Genomic DNA, 20534 nt, shown 5'->3' on the forward strand with positions numbered 1-20534 from the left:
ATTTGAAATATGTATATGGGAGGTAGAAAGAAATGGAAAAACTGCAACATATAAAACTGTATCACCCACGTTTTGGCGTCTCTCTCACTCTAGACAAGATAGTGACCTTGTGGATAACGTCGAGAGTCCACTCGGGGAAAGATAAGGCTGCACACAATGCACCATAAAAATAAGAGTGTTTCACCGCCGCGCCGTTTTTATTTCGTAGCAATGATGTTCTACATTAGACGCATGTAGTCTGTGTCGTAGCATGCCCAACCCGTAGTATGCCTCTCATCAAATGGGCGAGAAGAGACATTATTCTGGACCTGTCTCTAGAGGGGCAAAATAGTTTTAAAAGAGGACCTTAAGATTTAAAATAGCCGTTCATGTCTAAACAAAATCCATGTCTATATGTTAGCTCCGAAGTAATAACAGTACTCCGAAATTGTTCAAAACGTAAACTTTAAATTTCTTGCCACCATGATGTGTTTTAAAGGTCCTTTGTCATCACATCACTGACGGTAGAAGACTTCGTAAAACAACACTAATCGAGTAGCTGTTAGTGAGTACTGCTACACGTGAGTGTGGGTACATGAGGTGAGTCCACACATTGTCGACTAGCCGTCGATCGATGTCGACTGAACCGTCCGCACTGCCTCGACAACATAGATTTACCTCGTCGATCGACGTCCTGTCGACTATATTTGGACACACCTTTACTCTTTACACCAACTAAATTCGAAAATACGCTTGAGAAGTTCGAAATCCCACTACAGAATTTCGAGATCAATGTTCATCTTACCTCCGATGAACTCTTCAACTACTCTGAGAGGAATTGATTTCAGAGAGTTATGACAACTCTGATGGCTCATAGATTAACTTTACACCAACTAAATTCGAAAATACGCTTGAGAAGTTCGAAATCCCACTACAGAATTTCGAGATCAGTGTTCATCTTACCTCCGATGAACTCTTCAACTACTCTGAGAGGAATTGATTTCAGAGAGTTATGACAACTCTGATGGCTCATAGATTAATCCATATTCATACATCTCGTACAGAGATGACCGGGGTATTACCTGACCGGATTGTAGAGCATTAGAGACACGATTCAGGTGGTCAAACATTTCAGACCTTGTCTTTCGTTTTGGTCGAGACTAGAGTCTGCAACTCACATAGGAATTTGCTAGACATCTAGAAAATGGTTTATGTACGGGATTTTGCAGACACTTTTGAGTTCACAATTTCAGATTAAGAGAACACGAGTGGTCGTGAAAATGGATTACTTATTCCTCGGGGACTAGCTAATAGTCTATGTACCTTGGAAAGGGCAGGAGCACGAAAAAGCTGAATTCTATAGACTTTTTTTTTACAATTTCCCCAAGATTTCCTACCCATACTATCATTCTTCTCTGCATTGGAATGCCCCCCCCCCCCATCCTATGCCGCTAACATTTCCTTTCAAGTGGCAGGGTTGCAGGGTTCTCTTAGAGGAGCTCTTCCGCCCAACCACTCTGCATCTTGAAGTAGGGAACGGAACGCCAAGAAACTTATGTCCTCTCTGACTTTGGTTTATCGTTTTCCCCAGTAGATCATGACAGCAGAACACGCGACAATTTTCGTTCGAACCCATTAGTCACGTTACTAGAACTGAATTTCTTCGTTTTCTTCTTCGTCTTTTTTCTTGTTCTTCTCCTTCGTCTTCTTCTCTTCTTTATCTTTGTCTTCTCTTTCTTCTTTTCCTTCTTCTTCTATTTCTCCTTTCCTTTATTTTCCTTCTTCTACTCATTTTTCTTCTCTTTTTTACCTCTTTCTTCATCCTATTTCCTAACATCATTTCTTTTAATCTATTCTTCTCTCCCTTTTCCCTTCTCTTCTGAGGAAAAGCAGGCAACTACCAAGACCATTTAAATTTAATATAAACTTTTTAAATCGGACTTTATACTGATGTAGACATGTAGACAGGTAAAAGTAAGTACAGAAATATGATGTCACCATTCACCAAACAAAGTGAGTATGTTGTTTTGAAACGAAAATTAGTTAAGTAGGTATGTAGTTAGTTCAAAAAGCTCGATTTATATAAACAAAAGAAAAAAGGTGCTATATTAGTGTTAGCATAATGAGACTGGTCCTTACCTTGTCAACACGTTTGGTGCCCAGGGCCGTGGAAGAGGGGGGCTTGTTTGTGGGCGAGGTGGCCTGAAGTAGGGCACTCTCAGAAGCCAACCTGTTGAACTTCCTCATGCACTCTTTCACACTGATGTTGTGTTCGGGGTCCTGAAAACAAAACGGAAGAGGGAAAGTAGTGATAGAATTGGTTAAAGCTGTGTCCACACATAGTCGACGCCGTCGATCGATGGTCGATCGACGAGGTGAATCTATGTGTGGACACAGCTTCATTGTCAATAAAATTGTAATCAGAACACTATAGATATTATGAAGGGTGTTTATGACGGGCGTTATTTTGTGGTCTTGTAAGTAAGCAAGTAAGCCTTAAAAACCTTAACCAAGTCAGTTGTTGAGCTGGAACTAGTCTCAACTTTAATGGCTGCATTAACTAAACGAGGCCAGTACAACTACTGATGATACTTCCTTAAAAAATAAACTGTATCGTACTGGAGCAAATAAAGTAAAATTCAACCAAAAACTTACTGACGCAAAGGGATTCAATAAAATTGATTCACATTTTCAATTCACACACACAGAACCGCACCATGAACAAATATAGACGAAACTAAACAGTGGAAACCTAGCATGAGAGTATCAATGACGTCACAACATGTGTTTTGAGTTATCATGTTGGCGAAATCAGTCCTCGTTACAACTGATTGTCAAACCTTCACCGGGGAAATGAAAGAAGAATGTTGTAGTGGAATTTAAGTGAATGTAAAAGAGTGCATTTAAATGACTCATTGATTGAAGTATGCCTGTACCAGTGTACTACTGTACTTATGTATGATGCATTGCATGAATGAAGAACTAAAAATGATCATTAGTTAATAATAAGTATAATCAATATGTAACAATGTAACAATCTAACTACCTATAAGCGACCTTTTTGGGATGAATAAAATATTCGGTCATAACCATGCTTTTGCCTACCTGTACTCAATCATTCATAGACAGATACTTCTAGAGAAATTAATGTAAATACAAGGACGAAAGGGACGTGCATAGGTAAAGATTATGCAGTCTGCATTCATAGTAAACTCTGTGACACTCACCTCAGTTGTATCTCCCGGAGTACTAGCAGCACTGTTGATAGGTGTCTTGTCCTCCTCATTAGGTGTGGAAGCAGAGTGAGGTCCCGGCATGTTTTCTTTATCCGCAGAGTTGAGTGCTTTCTCCGAGTTCCTCCTCCTAGGGGGGACAGGAGGAGGGGGAGCGCCATCCAACATGGCCGGAGGTAACTCCAGCGTAGTCGGCCGGGTCTGACGGTTACCATCGCTATATTGGCCACGGTTGTCATACGGGGATGTAGGACTGTCAAGTGAATGGGATCGCGCGGTTTTGTTCGAAAAGGCGGGTGCTTTGGGCAGAGGTGCTCCATGATAGGAGTTGGAATGTATGAAGGGGGGATGCTGGACAGGATAGGCTGCTGGAGGGGAGTTCATCCCGTAAGGAATGTGTGGTGGCATGTATGGATTGGGAGGAGGGTTGGAGGGAATATAATTCAAAGCACTTTTGTTCAATATCAAGTGAGGGGAGAGATGCGGGGGTGTTGTCACCAGGGGAGGAGGGGGTGGACGGTAAGGAGGCGGTTGTCTGAGAGGGGGACCACTGGTTGAGGAATAACCAGAATGCAATGAGTCCTGGGAGGAATAACGGCTAGGTGTATTCCCGGGGGAATTATACGGATGGGCATGAGGTTCAGGAGACATGGCAGGTGTTGAAAAGTTACTGTATTGATCCATCAAATGCTGTGGCCGGTACCTTTTCTTCAAGATTAAATACTTTTCCCCCTGGAACATGTAAAGTACATTCACACCCATGTTGAAACTTTCCCCAAATGGAGACATCTTGTAACACATTTGTCATTCACCTTTCTAGATTTTCCATTAGTTATTTTGACTGAAGTAGAGGCAAACAAGTGACAGATAAGAGGCATGTGTACAAGTATGTTGACTACAAGTAAATAAATGATGGAGAGAAATAGAAAAGTTTACATTGGGGAAAAGTTGTAGTTCTCTTTCTTTGTACCTACACATCAATGTTCATTCTGGAATGTTCCTTCTCTGATTTTTTTTTTTTTTAATTTCCACAAATTTAGCTATTTAGTTATTTACTTATGGAGACTTTTTTTTAAAAAGTAGTTTAACAGGTATTTAATCATTTGATAACTTACATCATCACTGCGAACAATGGTGGCCACTTCATTCACAATTTCTTTGAATAGGTTTCTTGCTTCCACTGTAATGACTTTACGCAGTTGTTTTTTTCGTCCGCTAGGTAGCGCCAGTATGCAAGCACGCTTGCGGAGGGAGCAGAAAGAAATGCGCAGTAACGAGTGCATCTGCCTTGTAAGTGCTAGGTCATGGGTTCAATTCCTGCCCGAGAGGATATTATCCTAAATAGATAAGGTTCAATCTTGGAACGGCTGGCTTTCTCCTATCCTGTCTTCCTTCTCTTTGCTTTTGGGACAATAAGAACTTAGCAGTTACAGTTCCCTCTATCAAACCTTGAAAAAAAGGAACATTTTCTCTTCTTTGGTGCATAGGTACTTTTTAAAATTTTACTTGAAATGGAAAGTACTGAAATGGAAAGTGGCTACTGAACTATGCTTTTCAAAATAAATAGGAACCAGAACTGAGATTATTATGTCTGTTTAGGACAGCTTCTCTACAGAGCAAGATCACCGATAGTTTCCGACACTCAACCAATTAAGAGCCTGGTAGGTTTTGATTTTTCATATCAATTGGATAAATGATTGGATAGTACAATAGATTATGCCCATGTGATCATGACACTGTGTAAAATTTCCGTTCTGTGTTTACCGAGCAAAACTGTGTGATTATTTATCCCTTGATCTAATTTTTTTACAGTTTTAAGTCATAAATTTTCTTAGGTACCTAGGTAAATATGTATGATGGGAGGAAATATTAATTTAAAAAAAAAAGAGTAGGTATGTAACTTGGAACATGATACCGTATTGCTTTTGTGACTTTTTACAATATTCTTTACAATAAAATGTTTAAATGAGCAGCATTGTCAGCCTATAAAGCTTGGAGGGTAGTGCATCTTGTCAGCCTATAAAGCTTGGAGGGTACTGCCTTTTAAGTGCTAGGTCATGGGTTCAATTCCTGCCCGAGAGGATATTATCCTAAACAGATAACATTCAATCTCGGAACGGCTGGCTTTCTCCTAACCTGTCTTCCTTCTCTTTGCTTTTGGGACAATAAGACCTTAGCACTCTTAGCAGTTACAGTTCCCTCTATCAAACCTTGAAAAAAAAAAGGAACATTTTCTCTTCTTTGGTGCATAGGTAGGTACTTTTTAAATTTTACTTGAAATGGAAAGTAGTGCCTACTGAACTATGCTTTTCAAAATAAATAGGAACCAGAACTGAGATTATTATGTCAATTGGATAAATGATTGGATAGTACAATATATTATGCCCATGTGATCATGACACTGTGTAAAATTTCCGTTCTGTGTTTACCGAGCAAAACTGTGTGATTATTTATCCCTTGATCTAATCGTAAGAAAGATCGGAGCATGTGAACCAGACTTGAGGGTCTCCATAATGTAGAATTATTGTAGATAATAATTCTATAATATTGACAACTCATAGCAGTGAAAATACTGATCCAACATTTCCAACAAAGTAACTAAAGCATGAAAACTTGGTGATTAAAATTCGTTATCACGTAGAACTCTAGAAAGTAAGGATCTGACCTACATTGATGTACACAGCTATTTCCTGTTCAAATGGACTGCTTTTGATGAAAATCCAGTTCATTTAAACCCAATAAAGGCTGTTTCTGTTACTATAGGCTGAATTTACCCATTTTGGGCGTATTAAACCGCCAAAGAACGTTCAAAACTTCAGATAAAACACTGTTACGTCAAGGATAGAAAGTAGACAACTCACCTCTGTTTTCAGGATTAGTCAGCGCATTTTTGAACTGTTTGACAAGTTCGTGGTTTTTCACTTTTCCCCCTCGGTACACTATAAAATCACGGACGGAATCCAAACTTAATTCGCACGATAAATTCATTTTATTTAACACTTAAAACCGAAATTATTTACACGAAAAATCACCATAATCACAGGAATAAAATATTTTTTGAGGAATGTAAACAAACCACTTGTTGTTTCGATATCGAACGCGTGAGAACGATGAATCGAATCGGTTTTTCAACCAGTGGCGCGGTAGTGGAAAAAATCGTGGGGAACATTCGCGAAGATATTAGTGGAGATGTCATTTTCACATTTTCTAAAAATCTCTATAGGTGAAATTGACATCTCCACTATCACCTCAATATTATGTGGGTACAAAGGCAATGTGCAAGACCTGCACATAGTGCTTTCTCGAACTCAATCTTTTCATCTTAAATACTGACCAAGGACTTGTGTAACGTATTTGTCTGACATACAGGTTCGAATCAAGCTTCTGTACAATACTAAAATGAATTAATAGGTGAAATTAAAATAAATTAAAGCAAATAAAAAATGTAAATAATTATGAATTTATTATACCTATAATAACAAAAATATTAAATAATACTTGAGTTTTTGATTCCTGGTTATGGGCTAGATAGGTATCATGTTTGGAAAATTTGGAATTGAAACCGATTCCTACCTACTTAATTACCTAGGTATTTCCGAAACAGAGGTGAAAAATAAAATCATGGGGTGAATAATTGAATATCATTTGCGTGAATTTCAATTATCACAATGATATCATTGCATTATCTTTATCATTTTTTTATCATTGCATTATCCAGTAGCGGTTTCTCTGTAGGTTCAATGGTTCATTGAACCCCCAAGGAAAAAATCAAAAGAACGAAATTTAATAGTATTATTAAGTTAAAAATGTTCCCAGACAAAGTACCAAGTTACTTCCAAAGAAAAGAAAAAAAAAAAAAAAAAAAAAAAAAAAAACTGTGGGCTAAAAACCACTTTTTTGGAATCAGGGGACCCCAAAACGGATATTTCCACCCATTTCCCGATTTTGAAAATTTGGACCGATTGCAATACTTTCATTACTAGTATAGCTCCGCTATACTGTAGTAATAGAAAGTAACATTACTAGTATAGCTCCGCTATACTGTAGTAATAGAAAGTAAAAAACATCAAAATCGTATGTACAAGGTATGCGTGGTTCACATTCAACTCTGAACCCTTTGGCTCTATATAAAACATAGGAGAGGTCTTAGGAGAGGGGAATTTCTTATGCAAAAATAACACGCATTTGGTTCAAAACTCAATTTGAACCAGGCAAAGAGGTTTGTACAGGAACACAACTTCAGAGTTCAAAGAGTACCTTTTAATCCATAGAAAATGTTGAAGTGAACCTTTGTGTTCAAACATCTTTGACTTCTCCTCATTAAGGTTAACACTGTTTTGTTATCAACAAGTTATTTTCGTTTGAGTAGGTAGGTACTTTGAGTTTGAACGGTAGTTTGTGTATTGTGCAATGTGTTTTTAAAATTTCATCATATGGTATGTTAAGGCGGTCTCTTCCTGATCCCTTATGTGCCGCGTCCATTTTAATTTAGGACTATCATAATATATGTATGTTAGTGTTTTGGGTATCTAAGGAGGGTATCAAATTTACATACTTAGGTATGTACCTACAAAATGAGATGTTTGAACCCCCAGTTGGAAGGGCCAGGAACCGCCACTGGCATTATCTAATTTCTAATATCTATTATCTTTCTATTCATGAGATGGGAGATAGGCATCAAGTATCCCATTTAAACTGCCCATATCTCTGTATGTATAGGGCTATTTCTACATTAGGTATTTCTATGAAAAGAAGAAGCAATTCTCAAGTTGTGATTATCATGTAAGTAGGTAGGTAGGTATTTATTTATTTTTATACCGAGGTAGCTTACATGATATACCTATGTAGACCTACGTAGATATTTATGATAATGTTTGTAGATTACAATGATATTAAATTTAAGTGTTTCCAGGTTGCTACTGTGCATTTTTAAGCTGCTATCCCTTTCATGATCCCCCTTCATTTGGTATAATGAAGTTCTAGGTTTACTAGGTGAGCACCTATCTAGATCTTGGTAGGTATCTACCTATGGCTTAAACTGCCTACGTCCCCATGACCTATTAAATAGGTATAAGTATATGTTCTTATTAGGTAATTAGGTAGGTACTTCATAATAGTAAATACCTATACGTAAAAAATAATTACATACCAACCTACTCATCATTCTTTCGTTTTTAAGAAATCAGAATTAATTTCTTCCTCCTCTTTAATGGTGTGAAAACATGGGTTATTTCACCTAAAGTCTTTAATTTTCAGTTCTTTTTATGTAAGAAAGTATCTACTACAAACCACTTATGACTTATCTACTACTCTACTACAAACGACTTATGACTTATCTACTACTCTACTACAAACGACTTATGACTTATCTACTACTCATGGGCAATCAAGTGTTGCTGACTTTTTCGGTCCAACTCAAACTGCGGGGTGATGTTCAAATGTGAGGAGGCAGGTAGCTTGTTCAGATATATATAGATTAAAACCCCCCAGCAGTTAAAAACTTTAGTAGTTCTACAGTACCTAACGTTAAACCCTTTAAACAAACAAATGTAGAGAGAGAGAGAGAGAGAGAGAGAGAGAGAGAGAGAGAGAGAGAGAGAGAGAGAGAGAGAGAGAGGCAACATATTAGCAATACTGGTGCAATAGCCGCAATAGATTGTTGCAAAATAGGTAATCCTACAGAAATGCAAGGACCGACTTTACATGTTTGTAGCTTTGCAAGAATTCGTATTTAAAAATAGCTGGGATTAGGAGTCGTAGGAATAATATGGGAAATCCCTATCACTAATCCTGTCCGTTTCACAGCCAAAGGGATTCAAGATAATATCGACAACATAAGTAGCCACAAGCCAGCGGCGATAGCACGTTGAATGCACCAACTCCCAATGGATCACTTAGGTTAAGCAACGTTGCGCGTTGTTGGTATCCGGATGGGTGACTGGGCAATCAAGTGCTGCTGACTTTTTCGGTCCAACTCAAACTGCGGGGTGATGTTCAAATGTGAGGAGGCGTGTAGCTTGTTCAGAAATATAGATTAAAACCCCCAGCAGTTAAAAACTTTAGTAGTTCTACAGTACCTAACGTTAAACCCCTTAAACAAACAAACAAACGTAGAGAGAGAGAGAAAGGAAGGGACAGAAAGAGTTAAGCTTTGAAGGTGGTGGTTATGGTAACTTTGACATCTCCACTAATATATTATTGTAGGAAGTTTGACATCTCCACTGATAAAATGCATATGAATGTAGTTCTGGCATCTCCACTAATATCATACAAATAATGGTAGTTTTGGCATCTCCACTATTTGATAAAATTAAGAAGACATGTTAAACAAGTTAAGGAAATTAACTCGGCCCTTTGTGGGCCCCGCAAAGGGCCCTTTTCTGAATGAGTTGAACAGTTCACTGAACTGAACAGTTCACTGAACTAAAACATGTGCATTATAAACATGCCATAACTTCAAAAAATCTGAACAGTTTGTCCAAATTGGATGAAATTTGTTGGACATAAAATTTCCTCCTAAGATTCTGGACCCCATTGGGGCTTTGGAGGCCCCCAATGGCCCCTCTTCAGAGTGAGTTCTACAGTTCACTGATCTAATAGTACGTATTAATCAAACGAGTATACTAAACATGTATAATGAAAGACTCATCGTGGTTATTATTTCATCTTCCGGTGAGAGTTTGGTTGTTTGTTTAGTCAAATACCATCCAGCACTAATATTGTAGGAAGTTTGACATCTCCACTGATAAAATGCATATGAATGTACTTCTGGCATCTGCACTAATATCATACAAATAATGGTAGTTTTGGCATCTCCACTATTTGATAAAATTGGGTAGACATGTTAAACAAGTTAAGGAAAATTAACTCGGCCTTTTGTGGACCCCGCAAAGGGCCCTTTTCTGAATGAGTTGAACAGTTCACTGAACTAAATTATAACTGAACTAATCGCATTATAACTAAACATGCCATAACTTCAAAAAATCTGAACAGTTTGTCCAAATTGGATGAAATTTGTTGGACTTAAAATTTCCTCCTAAGATTCTGGACCCCATTGGGGCTTTGGAGGCCCCCAAAAGCCCCTCTTCAGAGTGATCTCTACAGTTCACTGATCTAATAGTACCTACGTATTAATCAAACGAGTTTAATAAACATGTATAATGAAAGACTCATCGTGGTTATTATTTCATCTTCCGGTGAGAGTTTGGTTGTTTGTTTAGTCAAATACCATCCGGCAAGGTACTCGAGACATTAGTATGCCATCCAAGTGATCGACTCCCAAATCACGACTCTTTTATTGATTAATGATATCAGTTTCCATTATCTACACGAACGTTAGGTACAGGCTGGTTCAACAAGTTATGGTTGGGGACAACCTGTTTTTGGGGCCTGTATGAAGAAAAATCTCGGGATTTATGTCTCTGTATGCGCGTATAAAATCGACAAATGCCCTCTTTCCTGAAAGCTTACAAACAATGCTCACTAAAGGAGCTTTTGAAAAGTTTGAGTAGGAACTAACTATATCATCATAATTTCTTTTGGAACCGATCGAAGGAGTGTGTTTAATTTTTTATTAAATCATTCTACATTCTAGCAATAGGTAGGGAGGTTTTTTCGACATGGAAAATTTTCGCACTTGCGGGCGAATTTGTACTTTTAGGGCCCATAGCCCCCACAGTAACGTACCCTAGACATAGAAAATTAGAACAAGACATCTATGTATGTGCAAATGCATCTCTGTCAACTTAGTTCCGTTGCCCGACACGACGCAAAATCGCAACTTTTTCCGCAAACTAACCTTCCCCGAGCAAGATTTTATCAGTTGACTGAGTAGCCCCGTATACAGAGATATGAATTATGAATTTGTCACTAAATGGTTTTTATGTATCGGATTGGCAGTCAGGCAAGTTCACGTTCATTAATTTTCCCATGGTAACATTTATGGTTGAATTGAGTGGACCACATTACCTATCTTGTAAAATTGTACCGGGTCGGACTGAAGCTCATTCGTGAAAGTTATAGGTATAAGTAAGGCTTTATTTAGACTGTCAGGTTAGAAAAAGTTGTTCAATTATGGTAACAGTGTGATAGAGCACCTCTTTATTGATATAAATTTGCTTACAATTTATTTAGAGAGAAAATAATATACTGTAATAGAACTGTAACTGCTAGGATCTTATTGTCCCGAAATCGAAGAGAGAAGAAGGACAGCATAGGAGAAAGCCAGCCGTTCCGAGAACGAACAACGTCCGTTCAGGATAAAATCCGCCCCGGGCGGGGATCGAACCCGCGACCTAGCGTATTTTACAGTAAGCTAAACTTCCATTTCATTGGCCTTTAAGTCAATATTTGTGACCAAAATCATCATAATTATCACACGTATGTCCACTACAATGATATCGTCACCTACCATGTCACCGAAATCTGGTCTGATCACCCTGTTGGTTCAAATCCATGGTATCCAAGTGATTAATCATTCACACAATGCTTTGGAGAATCGGATTTGAGAGTTTGGTGCTCTGTGTGGCTTAATTTTTATCATCAAAGTTTCGAGTTTTTTGTTGATTTTTCTGTGTATTTGTATCCATCACTTTGTCGCCTCTTGGATATGGTATCTTGGACGTTATATCGGAGCGCATTTAAAGATAACTTTGGTGAGCAGCTATTTCCAGTTCAAATGGACTGCTTTTGATGACAATCAAGTTCAATTAAACCTAATAAAGGCTATTTCTGTTACTATAGGCTGAATTTACCCATTTTGGGCGTATTAAACCGCCAAAGAACGTTCAAAACTTCAGATGAAACACTGTTACGTCAAGGATAGAAAGTAGACAACTCACCTCTGTTTTCAGGATTAGTCAGCGCATTTTTGAACTGTTTCACGAGTTCATGGTTTTTCACTTTTCCGCCTCGGTAAACTATAAAATCACGGACGGAATCCAAACTTAATTCGCACGATAAATTCATTTTTTTTAACACTTAAAACCGAAATTATTTACACGAAAAATCACCATAATCACAGAGTAAAATATTTTTTGAGGAATGTAAACAAACCACTTGTTGTTTCGATATCGAACGCGTGAGAACGATGAATCGAATCGGTTTTTCAACCTTTTAAACCAGTTAGCTGGAAAGATAGCGGGTAAGGCCGGTCACTCACTATCAGGTAGAACTGACAGGCGGACCTGATCAGGTGTATCTGTCAGGTCTACCTGATAGTGAGTGGCTGTCCTAAGGATAAAAAGTTTTTAAAACAGAGTGGAGCGGAGTCATCACTGTCCTCATCTTGCTCGATGCTTTAATGCACCATGGCTCTCCGCTCTACTGTTCTTTTTTTTTAACCCCAAGACGAAAGAATGGTGCTGAAAATCATGGACCTCGCCTTGGTCGGCTGTCTACTTCGATTAAAACATTGAAAAAATTACTTGTGACCTACCTAACGTAAAATAAACTGTAGAAATGTGGAAATGTGATTGATCTTTGAGTATCTTCCTCAAACAATTTACCCTTTGCTGTGGCACATGGCACATAAAGTTGGACTTCAGACCAAGAGTAAGTACCTGCGTCTTCAAACTCATCAAACGACCCTTGTAGGAGGGACCAAAAATCATGAAAGGAATGGCCAAGTTTTCTGACCTCTCCATCTCCATAGAAAGAAAACAGGTAGCTAACAACAGCAAACTGGAGGACATGTACATTGCCCATAGTCCATACTTGTGGAAAATGCTACTTTTATTTCAGACACAAGACGAAAAGTAAAGTAAGTAATTATAAAAAATGAAGGAGGAAAAAAATTAAAAACTTTTAATTGCTCAGCACCATTTTCAGTCATGTAGGTATTCCTCAACCTGCACTTCTCCTGCTTTAGATACATATCTCTATTGACTATTCGTATAAGTACATAATTATAATTATATCTATCCCTATTGGTACATTCATATTCTTTTTTCTACACACACGTACATGTATTAGGTATAGATTGTATAGCCCTCACACATTACAGGATTTCCAGGCTCAAACAAAGAAAATACAAGACAACTTGCAAAGATAAACGTGAAAGGAGGAAAGCCCGTAATCCTGCAGCCCCACAGCACACGATGAAAGAAAATTCCACTCGTAGGAACAGATTACAGAAACAACAGGAAAATTCTGACTTTATGACAGAACGTCATAAGAACAAAAATGTGGATACCACAGCGAAAAAAATAATATAATAATAATAATAATAATAATAATAATAATAATAATAATAATAATAAATAACTAAAAAATAAAGGGTACCTTTTAGTGCCTTAGTCGAAATAGCTCACCTTTTTTGGCTCACAATTTGCGTGAACGTGATTTTTTTTCCTCTGAAAGTGGGGGCACTCCAAGCATTGGGAATGTGTAGTCCCAACAACGTTCCACCCTCTTCTCGATGAACATAGCCCACTTTCTGCTGCATGTGTTTATGTACCTCTATGGGTATTATAACCTCTCTTTGTTTTTATTAATAACGATAATATTGTTAATTTCGTGTGACGTATAGAATTTTAGCTCTCCGATAATTTTCGTGGTGGTGGAGAGAAAATTACGCGCGTAAATTATCCGTTATTTTTTTCCCTTTTTACCGTGCCCCAACTTTTTGAAAAAATAAATTGATTTTTTTTTTCTTTATCAATTTATTCCGATTTATTTATTTAGGTATTTATTCATATTGTGTGTTAAATAACTTATTTTTTTAGTTTCTTTTTTTTTTACCATTTAAATTGATTTTTATTATCATTTTTTCGGTTCTTCAAGTACGAACTTTTGAAGTGTGTTTTTTCTACAATTGAAGTTTTTTTCGTGGAATTTTACGATCGATTTTTACGTACCTACTATTAACCGAAAACGAGTGTCTATTTAACGTGTATCTATAACATTTTATGAACACAGAGTAATAATTCAAACCAATTTTTACAATAGTTTTTACTTTTTTTTATTGCCCATCAATTTATTGTTTAAAGTTGATTGAGGATTAAAAAGTTATCTAAGTACCTAATCATATTACCCATCATTTTGTAGTGATAGGACCTAGCAACCTATCCCTTATTTCCCTTTTTCTCCATTATTTTGAGTTTTTTAACTAGTTTTTTATTACCTATTTTGTCAATCGGTTTATTACCATTTGATTGCTGTTCTAGGGTATGTATTTCCTTTAGTTTTATTATTAGAAGTTTAGTTAACTCTTATTTCACTCATTTTTGTAAGAACTCATACCAATCGTTCCACATAATTTTATCAACTTGGTACTTACGTTTCCTACATAAATATCTATTTATTTTATGACCCTATAAATTATGAACCCAATTTAATGATATTTACGATTTACAAGACGTGTCCTATTTTAATTGATTGAATTTTAATTTTATCGTTTTCGATTCATTTTATCTAGGGCTTGGTTTCCCGCTGTCTTATTGTGGATTTTGGATCCTATATTGATCTTAGGTATAAGTAATAATAGATATAGAATATAAATTATTTTCCAAATGAACTATGTAATTTATTTGGCTTTCCTTATTCTTATTTTGGTGAGTTGCTGGTATTCGAACCGACATCCTCTCGGCTACGAATCCAAATCCTTTAGTAACTCTATTGTGGATTTAATTACCTAATCCATTAATTTATTATCTACTAGGGCTTCTACCCCTGTGATCTGTTATCCCCCCCTCCCCTCCCGAGAATTCGTGGATTGAGCCCAACATATTAGCAATACTGGTGCAATAGCCGCAATAGATTGTTGCAAAATAGGTAATCCTACAGAAATGCAAGGACCGACTTTACATGTTTGTAGCTTTGCAAGAATTCGTATTTAAAAATAGCTGGGATTAGGAGTCGTAGGAATAATATGGGAAATCCCTATCACTAATCCTGTCCGTTTCACAGCCAAAGGGATTCAAGATAATATCGACAACATAAGTAGCCACAAGCCAGCGGCGATAGCACGTTGAATGCACCAACTCCCAATGGATCACTTAGGTTAAGCAACGTTGCGCGTTGTTGGTATCCGGATGGGTGACTGGGCAATCAAGTGCTGCTGACTTTTTCGGTCCAACTCAAACTGCGGGGTGATGTTCAACAAATCCTTTAGCAACTCGATTGTGGATTTAATTACCTAATCCATAATTTGTTATCTACTAGGACTTCTACCCCTGTGATCTGTAATCCCTCCCTCCCCTCTCGAGAATTCGTGGATTGAGCCCAACATATTAGCAGTACTGGTGCAATAGCCGCAATAGATTGTTGCAAAATAGGTAATCCTGCAGAAATGCAAGGACCGACTTTACATGTTTGTAGCTTTGCAAGAATTCGTATTTAAAAATAGCTGAGATTAGGAGTCGTAGGAATAATATGGGAAATCCCTATCACTAATCCTGTCCGTTTCACAGCCAAAGGGATTCAAGATAATATCGACAACTTTTTTTACATGAACATTTTTTGTGGTCCCTCGATAAGTATTATGCCATGATGACCACACGTGTTGCTTTCATATCCGATTTGGAAAATTGAGTCCATGTATGGTGAACTTACTCCATGAGAGTACTAAGAAGCTTGGGTGTTCGTTGCTTTAAGAAACAGAGATCCTTTCTCAACTCACCTTTATAGGGACCTAATAACTGTCTGGTCTCTCTTTGTTACAGCTCAAATTTCTTTGTCTCCTTCTTCTTCTCCTCCTCCTCGTCCTTCTTCTTCTTCTTCTTCTTTCTTTCTTCTGCTGCTTACATTGCTATTCATGTGTTGAGTCCGCACTCAGCATATTTACCAGACAATTTCGATCAGCATAAAGATTACGTCACTAGATTTTTTTGTGGTATCAACACTTTTAAAATCATTGATAAAATCAACTACCTGACTCAACACTATTTGTCACCAATCTCAAAATACACAATAAACATGTTTTTTTGTTTCTTTACAAAAGGTACTTGTACACTCATGTGCGAAAAATTCGAATTGACTTTAAAAGATCAGAACCTCATTTTCAATAGGAACCTATCAATAATGTTGCTATTAAAAATAGAGCCCACTAGAGTCTAGACAACCAAAGACATGCGACCAAGCGCTATGTCTCGGGTTTTATTCTCGCCCGGGGCGGATTTTATCCAGCACAGTACTTAGGTTAGTTCCAGATAGTAGAGTGCTATCAGGTACACTCGAGTGAGAAATAATTGCACTCTATAAAGATACCATTAATATTGAGAGAATAAAAGAAATCGCCAGGAATACAGGATCTGGGCACAGTACTTAGCTTAGTTCCAGATAGTAGAGTGCTATCGGGTACACTCGAGTGAGAAATAATTGCACTCTATAAAGATACCATTAATATTGAGAGAATAAAAGAAATCGCCAGGAATACAGGATCTGCCAATCTGCCATAAAGCAGTGTATTGGATATTGGATTAGGATACAACTGTGTATGGTTCTATATGTAGAAAAGAACCAGCAAAAATGAATCGCACAGCTGGGTTTTTCAAACTTTTCTCTCTGGATTTTGGTACCAATAAGATTTAATCATCATTCTATTACCAAAAGTTCAAGTAATTGGACTCAATTCTCCAGTTCCAAAAAGTTCAGGTTGTTTTGAAGTAGCTTTCCAAAGTTCGTGGTCCGGGCGAATCTAAACATCTTAGGGACTTAGGGTTTAATTTCATAGGTATAAAAAGGGTCAAAGGGGATAAACCAAAATTTGTTAACTGAAGTACTATTAATTAAACGGGCTCGATTCCAATAATTCACAGGCTTTCTAAGTTAATGACCGAGATAGCACGTGCGCCAGGCCAAGTTTCAGTTTTGAGGGTACGAAATTCAGTTCAGAATCTATGCTGCTCAACTTGGGCTAATAGGTGTTAAGATTATGTCCAACACTTCAGGTCTCGTAGGAATACATATTACACCCTGTATACTTATGAACACTCGTACATAAATTCAGACACTCGGTATGAATACAATCAGTGTAGCCAACAATTAAAATTTAATACCATACTCAGACCAATGTTTGTTTACCTTCATACATCTGACTGATTTCCAACAACGTTTTTTGTTGTTGAATGTTTAATTATTATTTTTTTTAGTTAATTTTGCTCTCTCTCTCTCTCTCTCACTTACTTTAATAGCCATCATCTCAGAGTACTGTTAAAAAAGTACTACAATACCTACTACTTAAGCTCGATTCCAAAATTATAGGGGAACGCTGCAGATATGATTACCGTGTATAAATATAGGGGTCTCTCTCTTTTTGAATACTTCACCAGGAATCAGAATCCTTAGCTGGATCACAAAGAATAAAAGTAGCTACATACCTACTTTACGAGTCCGATTCATCAAATGCCAGGGCAGGAATAGATGATTTGCTCCCGAGGCTCCCTGGTACCAATAAGATTCAATCATCATTCCATTAGCAAAAGTTCAAGTAATTGGACTCAATTCTCCAGTTCCAAAAAGTTCAGGTTGTTTTGAAGTAGCTTTCCAAAGTTCGTGATCCGGGCGAATCTAAACATCTTAGGGACTTAGGGTTTAATTTCATAGGTATAAAAAGGGTCAAAAGGGATAAACGATAAACCAAAAATTTGTTAACTGAAGTACTATCAATTAAACGGGCTCGATTCCAATAATTCACAGGCTTTCTAAGTTAATGACCGAGATAGCACGTGCGCAAGGCCAAGATTCAGTTTTGAGGGTACGAAATTCAGTTCAGAACCAATGCTGCTCAACTTGGGCTAATAGGTGTTAAGATTATGTCCAAGTGTCCAACACTTCAGGTCTCGTAGGACCGTAGGAATACATATCCCACCCTGTATAGGTATACTTATGAACACTCGTACATAAATTCAGACACTCGGTATGAATACAATCAGTGTACCCAACAATTAAAATTTAATACCATACTCAGACCAATGTTTGTTTACCTTCATACATCTGACTGATTTCCAACAACGTTTTTTGTTGTTGAATGTTTAATTATTATTTTTTTAGTTAATTTTGCTCTCTCTCTCTCTCTCTCTCTCTCTCTCTCTCTCTCTCTCTCACTTACTTTAATAGCCATCATCTCAGAGTACTGTTAAAAAAGTACTACAATACCTACTTAAGCTCGATTCCAAAATTATAGAAGAACGCTGCAGATATGATTACCGTGTATAAATACTCGTATAGGGGTCTCTCTCTTTTTGAATACTTCATTGTAATGCTTTGACTTCATATTGCCGTTGGAATTCGCCCCCTTTGAAAGTTGTCAAGGGTAATATTGTGGTGATTTTGGCACATCCACTAATAATAGTTCTACCCCTCCTAGCTCCTCTTATGTTGTACCTAATTTTCGACATAGGTAAATAAAATTATTCAGGCGAGAATTTCCGACTTAGGTTATTTTTATTTTACTCATGAGTACATAAAATTAACTTTGCCTTTAAAACTGATCAAGGAGCTTTTTTTAACCCTATGTCGAAAGTACATGTGAATAATTCCGTACTTCTTTGTAAGAGTTGCAGAACTCACAAGGGGTACCGTTACACGTCCACGTTCCCCTAACACATTCAAAGTTTTGATACTTATCCGGTCACAAAAACCCACAAAAATCTGAATAAAATTAAACATAATTTTATTGTTCACAGCAATGTGAAGAAAATATTCAAATTAAACGTCCGATTGTTTATGATTTTGCATAAATTCCCTTATTTATTGCCCATGTCAATTCTTTGCATTTCTCTTTAACACGGTTTGAGCTCACTTGAAAGCGGAAACGCGCAGCTTGTTAGCACTTAAACAGAGATCTCAAATTAAGTGAAAACCAGGTAGAAATACACAGAACTTCGTGGTTGTTGAGTGAAATTTCACTGGGCGAAACTAATGTTGAGTGAAATCAGAGAGTTTCTTTTTTTACATGAACATTTTTTGTGGTCCCTCGATAAGTATTATGCCATGATGACCACACGTGTTGCTTTCATATCCGATTTGGAAGAACGCTGCAGATATGATTACCGTGTATAAATACTCGTATAGGGGTCTCTCTCTTTTTGAATATTTCATTGTAATGCTTTGACTTCATTTTGCCGTTGGAATTCGCCCCCTTTGAAAGTTGTCAAGGGTAATATTGTGGTGATTTTGGCACATCCACTAATAATAGTTCTACCCCTCCTAGCTCCTCTTATGTTGTACCTAATTTTCGACATAGGTAAATAAAATTATTCAGGCGAGAATTTCCGACTTAGGTTATTTTTATTTTACTCATGAGTACATAAAATTAACTTTGCCTTTAAAACTGATCAAGGAGCTTTTTTTAACCCTATGTCGAAAGTACATGTGAATAATTCCGTACTTCTTTGTAAGAGTTGCAGAACTCACAAGGGGTACCGTTACACGTCCACGTTCCCCTAACACATTCAAAGTTTTGATACTTATCCGGTCACAAAAACCCACAAAAATCTGAATAAAATTAAACATAATTTTATTGTTCACAGCAATGTGAAGAAAATATTCAAATTAAACGTCCGATGTTTATGATTTTGCATAAATTGCCTTATTTATTGCCCATGTCAATTCTTTGCATTTCTCTTTAACACGGTTTGAGCTCACTTGAAAGCGGAAACGCGCAGCTTGTTAGCACTTAAACAGAGATCTCAAATTAAGTGAAAACCAGGTAGAAATACACAGAACTTCGTGGTTGTTGAGTGAAATTTCACTGGGCGAAACTAATGTTGAGTGAAATCAGAGAGTTTTTTCTTTTTTTGTTTATGATTTTGCATAAATTCCCTTATTTATTGCCCATGTCAATTCTTTGCATTTCTCTTTAACACGGTTTGAGCTCACTTGAAAGCGGAAACGCGCAGCTTGTTAGCACTTAAACAGAGATCTCAAATTAAGTGAAAACCAGGTAGAAATACACAGAACTTCGTGGTTGTTGAGTGAAATTTCACTGGGCGAAACTAATGTTGAGTGAAATCAGAGAGTTTTTTCTTTTTTTACATGAACATTTTTTGTGGTCCCTCGATAAGTATTATGCCATGATGACCACACGTGTTGCTTTCATATCCGATTTGGAAAATTGAGTCCATGTATGGTGAACTTACTCCATGAGAGTACTAAGAAGCTTGGGTGTTCGTTGCTTTAAGAAACAGAGATCCTTTCTCAACTCACCTTTATAGGGACCTAATAACTGTCTGGTCTCTCTTTGTTACAGCTCAAATTTCTTCGTCTCCTTCTTCTTCTTCTCTCCTCCTCCTTCTTCTTCTTCTGCTGCTTACATTGCTATTCATGTGTTGAGTCCGCACTCAGCATATTTTACCAGACAATTTCGATCAGCATAAAGAT

The 20534-nt window shown here is 37.3% G+C and overlaps 1 protein-coding gene across 7 annotated transcripts in view; it reads right to left on the minus strand.

Moving 5' to 3' along the window:
• LOC103506139 (pollen-specific leucine-rich repeat extensin-like protein 2) overlaps positions 1-12230 on the minus strand; it is a 91683-nt gene extending 79453 nt beyond the window's left edge. For 4 of the 7 annotated variants that reach the window (XM_026821275.1, XM_008470523.3, XM_026821271.1 and 1 more), the window contains exons 1-4: positions 6074-6291; positions 4328-4392; positions 3207-3944; positions 2119-2259 (exon numbers count right to left, since the gene is read on the minus strand). In XM_026821275.1, the coding sequence (XP_026677076.1) occupies positions 2119-2259; positions 3207-3944; positions 4328-4392; positions 6074-6200 (1071 nt within the window). In that variant the 5' untranslated portion in view covers positions 6201-6291. Of the gene's footprint in view, positions 1-2118; positions 2260-3206; positions 3945-4327; positions 4393-6073; positions 6293-12052 lie in introns of those variants that run through there. The other 3 variants (XM_026821276.1, XM_026821272.1, XM_026821273.1) reach the window with 2 other exon arrangements.
• Between the last annotated feature and the right edge of the window lie 8304 nt (positions 12231-20534).

The sequence above is a fragment of the Diaphorina citri genome, unplaced genomic scaffold, assembly GCF_000475195.1.
Source record: "Diaphorina citri unplaced genomic scaffold, Diaci psyllid genome assembly version 1.1 scaffold218, whole genome shotgun sequence".
Classification (NCBI taxonomy): domain Eukaryota; kingdom Metazoa; phylum Arthropoda; class Insecta; order Hemiptera; family Psyllidae; genus Diaphorina; species Diaphorina citri.